The sequence below is a fragment of the Carlito syrichta genome, unplaced genomic scaffold (assembly GCF_000164805.1).
Source record: "Carlito syrichta isolate Samal-C Ts95f unplaced genomic scaffold, Tarsius_syrichta-2.0.1 Scaffold303626, whole genome shotgun sequence".
Taxonomy (NCBI): domain Eukaryota; kingdom Metazoa; phylum Chordata; class Mammalia; order Primates; family Tarsiidae; genus Carlito; species Carlito syrichta.
Genome location: NW_007247722.1, coordinates 632,816 through 645,550, shown reverse-complemented (window position 1 = coordinate 645,550; position 12,735 = coordinate 632,816). Strand labels below are relative to the sequence as shown.

General features: G+C 37.4%; 1 protein-coding gene across 1 annotated transcript in view; it reads left to right on the top strand.

The window, feature by feature from the left end:
- Positions 1-12,735, top strand: part of ITPR2 (inositol 1,4,5-trisphosphate receptor type 2) — a 496,128-nt gene that overhangs the window by 114,503 nt on the left and 368,890 nt on the right. The window contains exons 6-9 of the mRNA XM_008058785.2: positions 2,731-2,829; positions 3,140-3,223; positions 3,484-3,630; positions 8,572-8,667. Coding sequence (XP_008056976.1) covers positions 2,731-2,829; positions 3,140-3,223; positions 3,484-3,630; positions 8,572-8,667 — 426 coding nt within the window. The remainder of the gene's footprint in view (positions 1-2,730; positions 2,830-3,139; positions 3,224-3,483; positions 3,631-8,571; positions 8,668-12,735) is intronic.

Here is a 12,735-nt window from a genome sequence, read left to right as displayed (position 1 = left end):
GCCTTCTAAGTAACTGAAACTACGGACATGTGCTACCACGCCTGGCTTATTTTTTTATTTATTGGAGATGAGGTCTCACCAAGTTACCCAGGTTGGTCTCGAACCCCTGAGCTCAGGTAATCCTCTCACCTTGGCCTCCCAAACTGAGCCCAGCCTGGGCACCTCTTAATGTTCTTTTCATTCACATGATCTTGTCCATTTCACTTGCAAGTCTTATTCAGGATGGTTAGTTAAGGTGATCATTGTCAAGAATAAGAGACCTAAAAATTAGTGAATTAGTTGCATTCTACTTATGAATGCTTTTCTTATGAACTATTAGAAGCTGTTTATAGACATCAAGGAACATTTTGGTTTTATGACTGGTCTTCTCAAAAATGTATAAAACTACACGGATGGTGTTTTGAAGTATGTTTTGACCCAAAGCTTACAGATAACTGTAGTAAAATAGTATGACTTAGAACCGCAAATATAGGTGCAACCAAAAGTATTCTTTGAATTGGAAGGATATAGTTAAAATATATCATTATATTTAGCAACTTATTGGCTAGTATTTACATGGTACAGATGAGAATGGAATAGTAAACCAGATCTAGTTGTTCATCAGGAAATTGGAAGACCAGATATAGTACTGACAAAATGTGGAATCAAGCTCTCAATTCCTTAATAGTTATGGGTGGCTATTCAGGTCTTTACATGGCTCTGCAGTTTGGAGCTGATTTGGTGTTATGTGCAAAAACAAGTGTTTTGGGGGCAGTCAGGGGGTCAGAAACAGAGCTTAGTCATGCTGACTTTCATTTGTTTGGGTTTATAATTTAATTTTTTAAAAAGGTACCAATTTGCAGTTGAAAGATAGAAAACAACATAAAGATATATTGTGAGAAGTCTCTCTCCTCATGTTCTTGCCTCTAACTAATTCTCACTCCCTTCTTTCACAGTTACCCACAGTTCTCTATGCATGCACTCCTATTCCGTCCCTCTCATTTTTACATCAGAAGGTAGCATACTATATTCCTTGCTTTGCTCCTTCATCTTTTCACTTAATGCAGTTCTTTGATGATGTTTCCTTATCTGTACCTATCTTCCATGATGAATTCGACAGGTAGTGTGATGAGCAGAGACCAGTCTGGAAACTGTAGAAGCTATTTCTGCAAACCAAAAAACAGCCTTCTTTTGTTTGATTAGTGAACTTGAAGTTTCACTCTTGTATTTTGATCTCCAGATATAGTTTGTGACAGTACCATATGTGAATGTAGACTCCTGTGTCTAATCCCTATAAGATTATCTGATATAGAAAATATGAAATTAGGGCTGAGCATGGTGGCTCTCACCTGTAATCCCAATATCCTGGTAGGCCCAGGTGGGAGGATAGCTTGAGTCTAGGAGTTTGAGACCAATCTGGGCAACATAGTGAGAGCTCTACGTCACTACAAATAAATTTAAAAAATGAGCCGGGCATGGTGGTACGTGTCTGTAGAACCAGCTACTCGGGAGGCTGAGCCCCGGAGGTTGAGGCTGCAGTGAGCCATGATAGTGCCACTGTACTCCAGCTTGGGAAACAGTATACAGCCTAGACTCATTTTTTAAAACTCACACACACACACACACACACACACACACACACACACACACACACACACACACACATTATGTTTCTTCAAGTTTTTGTTTAGATTAAGATACAGTACATAGAGAAGTTCTGTTTATTCATAGTGACTAAGTCATAATTTGTTTTTCATTTATCTATCAAATGAATCTATTCTAATATTTAATTGGTATAAAATATTACAGGGAAGGTTTTGGCTTCCATTTTTGAGATAATGAGCAATACTATAATTAAGAGTATAGTTACTGCAATAATATGTCTAATATGTTAAAGAAATTTAGCAACCCAAGTAACTTTAATAACTAAAATTAAACTTTTCATTATCATCATTAAGAAAAGTTAACTTCAGTTCCTCACAATTTGAATGACAGATAAAAATCTATGAAGATAAAGTGGATATTGCTATGACAGCATAAATAAGAAATCAACTTAGACTTACTTCTTTAGAGCACTTACTTCTTTTCTCATAATCAATTTTAGTTTTTATTAAAAATGAACACCAGATTTAAGGAGCTATGTTAGCTTTGGATGTTTAAGATAAGAGTAAACCAGATGCCCAAGATCCAAACAAAAAATATTTCTACGAGGTCATACCTAATCCTGGAATTCCTGAATCCAAAGGACATTAGATATTTTAATAAATTTTTGAGATTGTGAGAAGATCAACTTTGCCGTACTTGTCTTTCATTGCAAAGATAATATACCTGTGTAACATTTTCTGATTACCCTTTAAGGTGTTCTAATATTTAGGCAAATTGCTTTTTATGGTGGCAGATGCATTTTTTTCTCTGTATTTGCTGTGCTGGTAGTGTAAGACCATGTGCAGAGAGAGAATGTCCTATTTATTGAGTTTAAGAAAGCTCTAACTGAAATGGGAGATTAATATGATAAAGATCCACTAGCTTTATGAATCCAGACTGATAGGCACTATGGGGCATGCTTTTATGATCATTTATTAGAAGATATTTTACCTCAAAGAGAAAAAGAATTGAACTAAAATTTGTGTGAAAAATAAATGAACCAATCTCAGATCAATGATGCAGATTCCTATGCAGTTATTTTTAGCTTCAGATATAATACCAAAGATCCTTGCAGTGTCTCAATTATACTTTGTTTCTAATTTCTAGATTGTTGTAGGAGATAAAGTTGTTTTGATGCCAGTGAATGCAGGACAGCCACTCCATGCCAGCAACATAGAGCTTCTTGATAACCCAGGGTGTAAAGAGGTAAGTTCAAGAGGAAAAGGAATGGATTTTTTTATTTTCTCATGAGAGAAGTAGAGAAAAGTCATATAGTTTCTTTCTTTGTTTTCAAGAGCGTCATCCCAGTTTTATTCTAATTATTATTCCTAAGGCACATATAAATATGCTTGACTATTGCTGTTTTTGGATGGTCTTTTGAAGATAAATTTGTATTGAACTGTATTCCTTATTGTCCAAGGTTGTCTTTTCTTCTCCTTTTACTAGTTGAAGTAGTAATTTCTGTTATAGAATAGAATCTATAGTATTATAACTCTTTACATTTCTTCATTAATAGGTGAATGCTGTTAACTGCAATACTAGCTGGAAAATCACATTATTCATGAAATATAGTTCCTATCGAGAGGATGTATTAAAAGGAGTAAGTATGTGCTACAAAGGACATTTGCTGGAAAAAGTGAAGGTAGTATTACTGAAATTCTAGATGTAAAACCTATGAACCTATGGTGTTCATAACTGAGTTTTTCCTCCCATTATTTGAAATGTATGGATAAGCACTCAAAGCCAAGTAGCTAGTGGAAGGGCCCAGAGTATCAAAACCAGAAAAAGAGACACCTCTTCCCATCTCTATTTGTTCAGACAGTTGTTGGAAATACAGTGTCTTTTGACCTTTTTTCCTAGGGTGATGTTGTTAGATTGTTTCATGCGGAACAAGAGAAGTTTCTGACTTGTGATGAATATGAGAAAAAACAGCACATTTTCCTTCGTACAACCTTGCGCCAGTCAGCAACTTCTGCTACTAGTTCTAAAGCGCTTTGGGAAATCGAGGTGTGTAAATATTTTTTTTGGCGTTTAATAAATATTTAGATTAAAAAAACAATGTTCACTAGACTGATTGTTTTATTGTTGCAGGCATAATTTATGATAGGTACATAAAACAGAAGAATTTTTGTGAGTCAACATACCAGTTTGTTCAGCCTTCATTGATGGTACCCAGTTTGAAGGGTTGTTACTTCCTTCACCTTTCTTCTCTGTGGTGTCTCTCATTCTCTCTCTCTCTCCATCTCAAACATACACACACTTTTAATGAGGGTGTACGTATGATTTGCTTTTAAAAAATTGATTATGAAATGTTGTCAAGACTGATCAGTCGGAAGGGTATATACTTCAAATAACATTGGAGTTTAAGATAGAATAGACTGCCTCACTTTGAGTGAAGATTTATATCACAACTACACAGTCACTGAGGAGAGTATTCATTCTTTTGGAGATGCCATTTCTATTGGAATCAGGAGACCCATAGTTAAGAATTCATTCATCCTTAAAAAAGCATTTCTTAAACATGGACTATGGTAGAATAAGAAAATGTAAGCTATGGATTTTTCTTTTTTTTTCTTTTAAAGATGTGGGATATAATGTAGGATTAGGACATGAGTGGTCATCATACAGGTGAAGTTTGGGCCTCCCATTGGTCCTCACTTGGCCTGGTTTGGGATCAGGTATGCTTATTAACGTTATGTGCCTCTCCTCTCTCCCCTGGCAGTGTTCCACTACTGCCAATCCCTTTCTTGTAATATGATAAATGTCCAGGGTCTACTTATAAGGAGAACATGTGGTACTCAGTCCTTTGTTTCTGTGATAGATCACTGAGTATGACAGACTGTAAATTCATCCAAATTGCTGCGAAGTTCATAATTTTGTCAGGATTTTTCTTTAAAGGATCTTTCTATTCAGTGGAGGAGATATACATAATCACCTGTGAACAAGCCAACATCTGATCAGTTCCACCTTGGTTTAACGGGCATTTAGGCCTATAGCTATGGTTCTCGAAATCATTTCATACCCTTCACCCCTCCCCCTGATTTTGAAGTGTGTATTTTGTGACATTTCCTAAAACAAAATTTATAGATAATATTATTTATATATATTCATGATTAAAAATTTGTATACTGCTCTAATTCTAATATTAAGAAGAAATAAAAGGAAAATAGTTAATAATAAAATTATATATATGTATTTAGCCATGTAAATGACCAGTGTGGCGGTTACAATATTTATGCCTACCTTTGATGGATACATTTGGATTTGAAGGAAGTAGTTCCAGAAGAGGATCAGAAAACTTTCTATACAAGTACAGGAAAACAAAAGAGCAAAAGTCAATGAGGGCCCTTGTATAATAACTAGTGTTAGGAGAAGTAATAACAGAACAGCCTTATTTGTACATGATTTTAAAAAAGGGGAAATAACCATAATTGAAGCAGAGATAATAAGGCAAATTACAGACTATTGAAAAGGAGAAAATGAGGAAGTATGATGTTCATGCAAATGAGCCAAGCCTTATTTATACATGTAGCACCAAAAGAATTCTCTAAGTTGTGACATAGTTTAATATAGGGATGAAACAGAACAAAAGAACATATGTTCTATCTTGAAAGCCCTCACCATATTGAAGCATACTTCAGACTCTAGCATTCACATGGACCTTGAGACCATAGTCACCGATAGGTGATGGATCGACAAGGTCTGGGGAAAACAACCTCCACTAAGCTCAAGGAGCCGAGGTTACATGAAACCCTTTCCAGACGTCTACCTCATGCATCAGTCTGAGACTAAAAAACAACAGGCAACCCAAAAATAAATACATAATTAAAGCACGCATTTTCACACCATAAATTTTTTGTTATTGTGCTCCAAAAGCGTGAGAAACACAGGGATAACAATAAGGTGAGATATTTAAAAACTCTATTAATGAATACATTGAGTTCCCTGTATTTCATGTGTCTCTGCCTATTTAATATTGGTTCTCAGTCTGTTAAAAGGAGTTCTGAAATTCTCTCATGTATTTGCTTTTAGTTTTATAGCTTTTGCTGTAACTGTACCACTGCATTGAAACCCTTTCCATCAAAATGTGTAATTGGAAATGCTATAAGACACTGAATAGTCAGAATAAGGAGGGAATAATTTATTTAAACTTTTTGAGATAATGTCTTTGCTGCATTTAAACTTCTCTGTCCGTACCTTTTGTATTACTTGATATGAAAACGTTTTTGCATGATTATGTACTAAAGTGGTACCAATTTATATCTGTGGTAGGTTTATTTATTTAGTTCTGAGAGATGCAGGCCATGGGACATTTCTCTGTGATAGTTAGGCTTGCATCAGTAAGCCTGAGTCTCTTGTTCAGTCAGCATGCCTATCAGGTGTTTCTACAAAGAGGTACGTAATCTAGGGCATTAGGGTCAATATAATCAGAAGGACTGGTAGAGGAAAAGCAGAGTGGGTGACGTGGATTAATCTGAAGATCCAGCAACTATTGCCCATCCTCTGTGCCTGCAGGTCTCTCCTCATGTGCTGTGGTGCCCACCCACCCTGCAGGAGCATGCTTAGTCAGCTACCACCACTGTTTCTGCAGCCAAAAGAAGAGCTTCTTTTCTACCTTCCTCTGCCTTCCATTCTAGGGGGAATGTCTTCAGAACCCTTCTGGGTGAGGCTTTTAGCCCCTGTGATCCAGGGGAGCACATAGAAGTGTGGGGCTGGTTGTCAGGGACACACACAATATCTAGCACATGTTGGACTTCCCTATGTACTGCAGAATATGTAATATCTTGGCCACTGCCCATTGAACACCAGTAGCATCTTTCCAAAATCATCATAATAAATGAAAGCATCCTCCCTTCCAAATCCCCAAAATGTCTCCTAGAAATTATTAGCCCCACTATTGTATAGGAGAGTAGGTCTTTGTCTGAGATTTATGGTAAGCTTCAGGTGATCCATTAACTTTAGCAATTATATACAAAACTTGTGGGTATGAGGCAGGACCCCCAAAAAAGGAGAATTATCTTTTGGAGGGTGAGTCCCTTGTAGTAACACTTGGAATTTTTTCCTCTGGATGAAACAGTCCACCAGAGTTTTTATCTGGAAGTTTTGAGAAGGTTGCATCACGATTTGCGGAAGAAACATCCCAAGTTGTGGCAAAAAGGTAACTGGTTCTTCCACCATGACAAGGCACCTGCCCACATTGCACTGAGCAGTTTTTACCAAAAATGGCATGACCCCTGTGCCTTCACCCTTACTATTCACCCGATCTCACCCCCAGAGACTTTTTTTTGTTTCTCTGGATGAGAAAAGTCCTCAAGGGGAAACATTTTGCCAGTGTGGAGAGGTGAAACAAAAAACAGCAGAAGCACTAAAAGGCATTAACATTGACAAGTTCAAAAATAGTATTGAGCTATGGGAAAAAAGTATCTCAGTAGGTGTCTTGCATCAAATGGAGAGTACTTAGAAGGTTACTGAAGTTTAAACATGTAAGAACAAATACGCAATATTTTATAACTACCATTTTGGGAGGCTCCCCACATGCAGTGTGTGCATGTATGTGTACATGTGTGTGTATGTGCATGTGTGGCAAATAACATATTTTATTAGGTTCTCAAAGGTGTCTATGCCTCCATCAAAGGAGTTCAAGCCTGGATGGGATCACAGTGGCCTGTGTAATTAGCAAAGGGTTTGTGGAAGAAGTTAGTTTGATTTGAGAACTTGAAGGATGGATGGTTTTTTGGCCACAGAGGGAGTATTTTGTAAGACATTATGCACTTTGAAGTATTTTCCTTATTATTATCTTATTTTAGTTATTGGAGTAGGAGAAGGCATAGAAGCCAGAGTCTAGCAAAAGGCATTAGAAAGTTAAATACACTAGCACACAGAATTTGAGGCTGTGGTTGGAGCCAAAGGGTGGACAGGACTAACAAAAAAAAAAGGTAATCTGCTGAGGGAGAATAATGAAAAGGTATCTATCTAACTCTCTGACTTACCTTATGGTATTTAATCTTCACAACAATCCTGTGAATCAGCCCCATTTTAAACATGAAGAAACAAGGCTTGAAAATATTAGATGACTTGCGGTGATCATACCCTAGCCATGGAGCTGATACTCAAACATGGGGATCTGAGGTTAAGATTTGAGCCTGCCTCTTGCCCCACACACCCACCTGTCATAACCAACTGTCAGACCTGCTACCATGTTCATTCCTAGTGAGCCTAATGGCTCAGTACCTGGGCAAAGACAGGTATCAAAGGACATGGAGTTAGCAAAAACATATATGGGAAGGGCCAGGAATTAAGTTAGTTCAGACCTCTGACCTTGGCATGTGAGAGTCTCTCTGCCTGGAATGATCTCTTCCAGTTTTCTGTCTGGCTGTCTCATTCTCATCCTCTGGTTTCAGCTCACATGTCACTTCCGAGAAGCCCCTGCTGATTGTCTTGTCTAAAGTAGCCTTTCCTACTTAATCATGCATTGTTTGTGTCCTTCTTGGTACTTGTCAGATCTTATTTTTGTGTTTGCAGTTCTCTTCTCCATTAGAATGGAATCCTAGTTTTATCCACTGCTGTATTCCTTTCACCTTAAAGAGTACCTGGCACATAGTAGGCTCTATATACAATGTATTGAGTAAACGTTAAAAAAAGTAAATGGGGAGGAGACCCTCAGTATTTCCAATTTTGATCTTGGAAACATGGCTTTCTGGGTAAAGTTGTATTTGCGGTTGTAAAGCACGAGTGTCAGGCATGCACAGTGAATTAACAACTGTTATAACATATATCTTGCTCATTTGTGAAGATTTTTTTCTGCCACATTGTGCTCTCATGAAAACATATATTATATTATACAGATCAGCATTAACAGGAGGGCACTCCACGTAAACTGTTAGCATTTGCTTGCCAGGAGCACGAACATCATTTTGCCATTATTATTGTTACTCTCTTTGTCTGTAGGTGGTTCATCATGACCCATGCCGTGGGGGTGCAGGACAGTGGAACAGCTTGTTCAGATTTAAACATCTTGCGACTGGAAACTACCTAGCCGCAGAGGTAAGAGTAACAGGCATTTGACTGTTCCTGGTAATGTTCTGGATTGGCATATGCATTATTTTAAAAATGTAAATATTAGTCAAAGTGTTAAAAATTAGAGCATCAACAATGACAACAAAACTCTGCAGTTGGTTTACTGTAAGGTCAACTGGAATAGGGCATCTGGCTTGTGTTTGTATGTGATGTGACCTAAAATTTTCTATTTGGCTTCACTCTTTCAGAATGTCTGCATCAGAGACATGATCAATTCATTGTTCATGTTGTATAGCATACATAATTTTGAGTTTATCTGCAGGGGCCCCTTTCACTGGTGGGTGGCTTTTACTGTTCAAACCAATGAGAAGGAAAGGATTTTTTTCTAAAACTGCCAATGAAAATGGTAAGAACATGTAAGGCCTTTCCTTTCTCCAGTAAAAGTATGTTGACAATCAGATAGATATGAAGGATGGGTAGAAATAACATAGACATTTTAGAAATGATTTAATTAAAGTTTGGATATCTAATTTACACATAATGTTGACAGTATTCTTTTTCATATATATGAAAATTTCCATTTGTTCTGCTATCTTCAATCCTGTTTCTATGTTTCACTTTAGAGTTTGTTTTTTTTTTTTGAGAATCAAAACCAGTATCTGAATTTTTACTGCTACTTATCTAACTTTTGGTTTAGATGTCAGGAGGGTAAGGAAGGAACTGGGGATGGAGAACTGGTTAGGAAAAGGCATGAAAGTAGGTCCTACAGGTTCTGTAAAGCATGCTGGTCCCTGTCTAAACTAGCACATAACCCCTTTATTCTAGCCATCTTGTTCATCTTTGATAATTTATTTCTAGTACTTACCATCTGACTTATTGTATATTTTATTTTGTTGACTGTCTCTGTCAGTAGAATGTCTCTCCAAGGGCAAGGATTTATTTATTTATTTTTTATCACTACTATGTTTCTAGCATGTAGAACAGTGTTTGACACTTCAAAAGCATTTGATGAATATTTTTTGAATGAATGAATGAATGAGTATAAAGAAGCTATTCAGACTTCTATAAGATTAGAGGATGTGAAGAAGGAGACTTCAGGATTTGTAAGTGAGAGGCATTTGGAGACATATTTGGGTAAATTAATCTCTCTGAGCTCCAGTTTCTTCTTCTGGAAAATGAGGATAATCAAATACTTTTCCAATTCTCTTAACTTATTAAGAGAGTTAAATGAGGCAAAGTGTTTGGCAGAAGGTGTGGTTCATAGTAAGCATCTGGTAAGTGATGCTGGCACGATTAATTTTATTATATGATAAATAGGTTTTCTTCTTACTTTTATAAACATCTAATATATTTAGAGCGCAGCTAAATGGAATATAGCCAAATGAAATATGATATAAACATTTTCAAGTAACTCTTTTGAAAAATAATTATTTTTTGAAGCAGAAAGCATCAGTAAAGTAGAGAATTTTGTCTAAATAAAAATTAGAAAAGCCCAGCTAGATGTCCTTTAACAGATAAGAAATTAGGATTAAAATCCTCTTGGGTCTTATGTTAGTGTCTCTATTCCCTAATTTACTTCTCAATCAATTGCTTTTTAAACTACTGTCTTGCTGTAGAAAACTAACGTGCTATATACAGTACTAGTTTTCCTTGTTAATTTCTGTGATAAAACTTGTATCATTTGATGCATTCAAATGATTAAATTATTAAGAATTAAGTTGTTCATGTACTTTAAGGAAGATCCAAGCCCTCAATACATAAATGAATTAATTTAAAATGGGAGAATAGAAAGCAATTCATCCTTTGAAAAGGATTTGAAAGACTGTCTTTCATTCTCTCTGGAGAACGTGGCTTTAAATGCCAGGTGCTGTCTTGTCCATTAAAGAGTCTGGTGTATTTAGAGGACCTTTTATTTGACCTTTAATACTTTAGATAACATCTTTTTTATGGTCGGGTGGGAGAAGGAGACTTAAAGCATTAAATATGTACCAGAAAATGGAAAGCCAGGAATTTGTTTCCTACTGGTTTTAACTAGTATAATAGAGTGGGTACTTTGTGTAATATTCTAACATCAAAATAGAAATCATAGCCTTAATATCCTGACATCTACAAGTTGGGATTTCATATTTCCTCTGTCAACTGAGTTCAGACAAAGTCCTGGCACACTCAAGATACTTATCCTTACTGGTGTGACAGTGTCTAGAGGTATGGCCAAATCGCAATGATTGTAGTCACTATCACCAGATAAAAAACTGATTTCCAATCACAAAACAGGGGTAACTAGCTCCTGACAGCAGTTGAGAAGCAATGACTATCCTTTCATAATTTTCTTTTAAAAATGTTCAGGTGTATAATTTCAAAGCATTATTCTTGCCATCCAAGTAGGACAGAGGTTCCCAACATTTTGAGTTGAAACCTCCTAGAACTATTTGTTTTATTATACTGTCCCCTTCTTTCTAGGTCGGAAAAGTCTCCATGGTGTCTATTTATTTTACTTTTTTGGTTTTCTCTTTAAAATCTAGATATTACTTAAAAATGAGGTATACATATTGGGAGGCTAAAAATGCAAAAGTTGGGAATGATTATTTTTAGAATTCATAAAAACAGCAAATATCTTCAAGATTTCATACAGCCCTCATTAGCTGTTTCTTCAGTGCCTGGTAAATATAACATGGTGGGGAATGAAGCAAGAGGATTCAGTTTTTGCCCTTAAAGAATGGACCTTCTAGTTCAGAAGCCAGCACATAATGAATGACCCCAGAGCACAGACCAGATCACGGAGTGCTAATTATGTGTGCTGGTGGAGTTAGGTCAGTGTGAGATTAGTCAAAGATGAGTCGTGCTTGGGGAGAACTCTTTCCTGGTTCTCAAAGAAAGTAACACATATGGACTGGCAGAGAAATAAAAGAATAATGCTTGTATGCATTGCTAAGAAGGCACACCAGAGATTTGGAATGTCAAATCATATGTAAACAGTATAAAACTAAGAAATAATTCATCTCTAGCCCAAGGAAGGAGTTGTGAAAGAATTATTGACAGACCTCTTTGCTTTAAAATTTTGAATGAAGGTGATATGAATTTTTCAGGTCAGCCTGGGTTTTGAGAGTGTCAACTCAATGGATCGGCCAGCTGAGTCCTAGAGAGGGTCAGCTCAAGGGGCTGGTAAGCCTAGCCTCAGAAGTGTTGGCTCTAATGGACTGGTAAGACAAACCCTGAGAGTGTTGCTGATTCCGTGGGCTGGCAAGCCTAGCCCCAAGAGTGTTGACTGTAATGGGTTGGTAAGCCAAACCCTGAGAGTGTTGCTGATTAGGTGCACTGACAAGCCTAGCCCCCGGAATGTCTCATCTTCGGAGTCTTGCCTTTTTCCAGTAGCTCTCCTGGTTCTGCTGACTCAGTCGGTTGGCAAGCTAGCCTCCAGTGTGCAGTTTTCAGCTCTAACAAATCTTCTGCAACTCTTCAGGTCAGGGTTCTTGTCTTGTGTCCAGGAAGAATGAAGGACACGGACAGCCAGAAAGTGAGAAAGTACGATTTTCTGAGAGGACAGAAAAGCTCCTACAGTGGGAGGATACCCAAGGGGGTTGCTGATTTGGAGCTGGTGCTTATATAGCCCTAAGACCGAGCTGATTGGCTAGCACTAACTGTGAGCTGCTTGATCGGTACTAGCTGTTCTGATTGGTCAGTTCTGAGGGCCAATTGGCAGGAGGTAGGGGCCTAATGGTGAGCTGATTGGTCGGTACTTGACAGTGAGCTGGCTGGTTGTTTTTCTATCCCAACAGTGAATACTTAAGCTCTAGCGTGGTGAGAGGCTCTTGTTTACCAACAAGAGAGTATCAGTTCGGAGGCCTGCTGGGAGTTCGCTACATTGTTACAGGGGAACACCCTGTCTGTCTGCCTAGCTTTTCTCTGGCTATCTCCTCTCTCAAAGGGTTTGGATTTGCTCTATTTTGTAATAGAAATGTAGTATAAGAAAGTTTCCTGGTAGCTACCAAGAGGCTGGAACTGAAGTTATTTGCAAACCTTTGATAGAGATTGGCACTGTTGTTGAAAAAATTTCCACTCTTGTGGAACTCCCTGTATATAATAGCAATATGAACG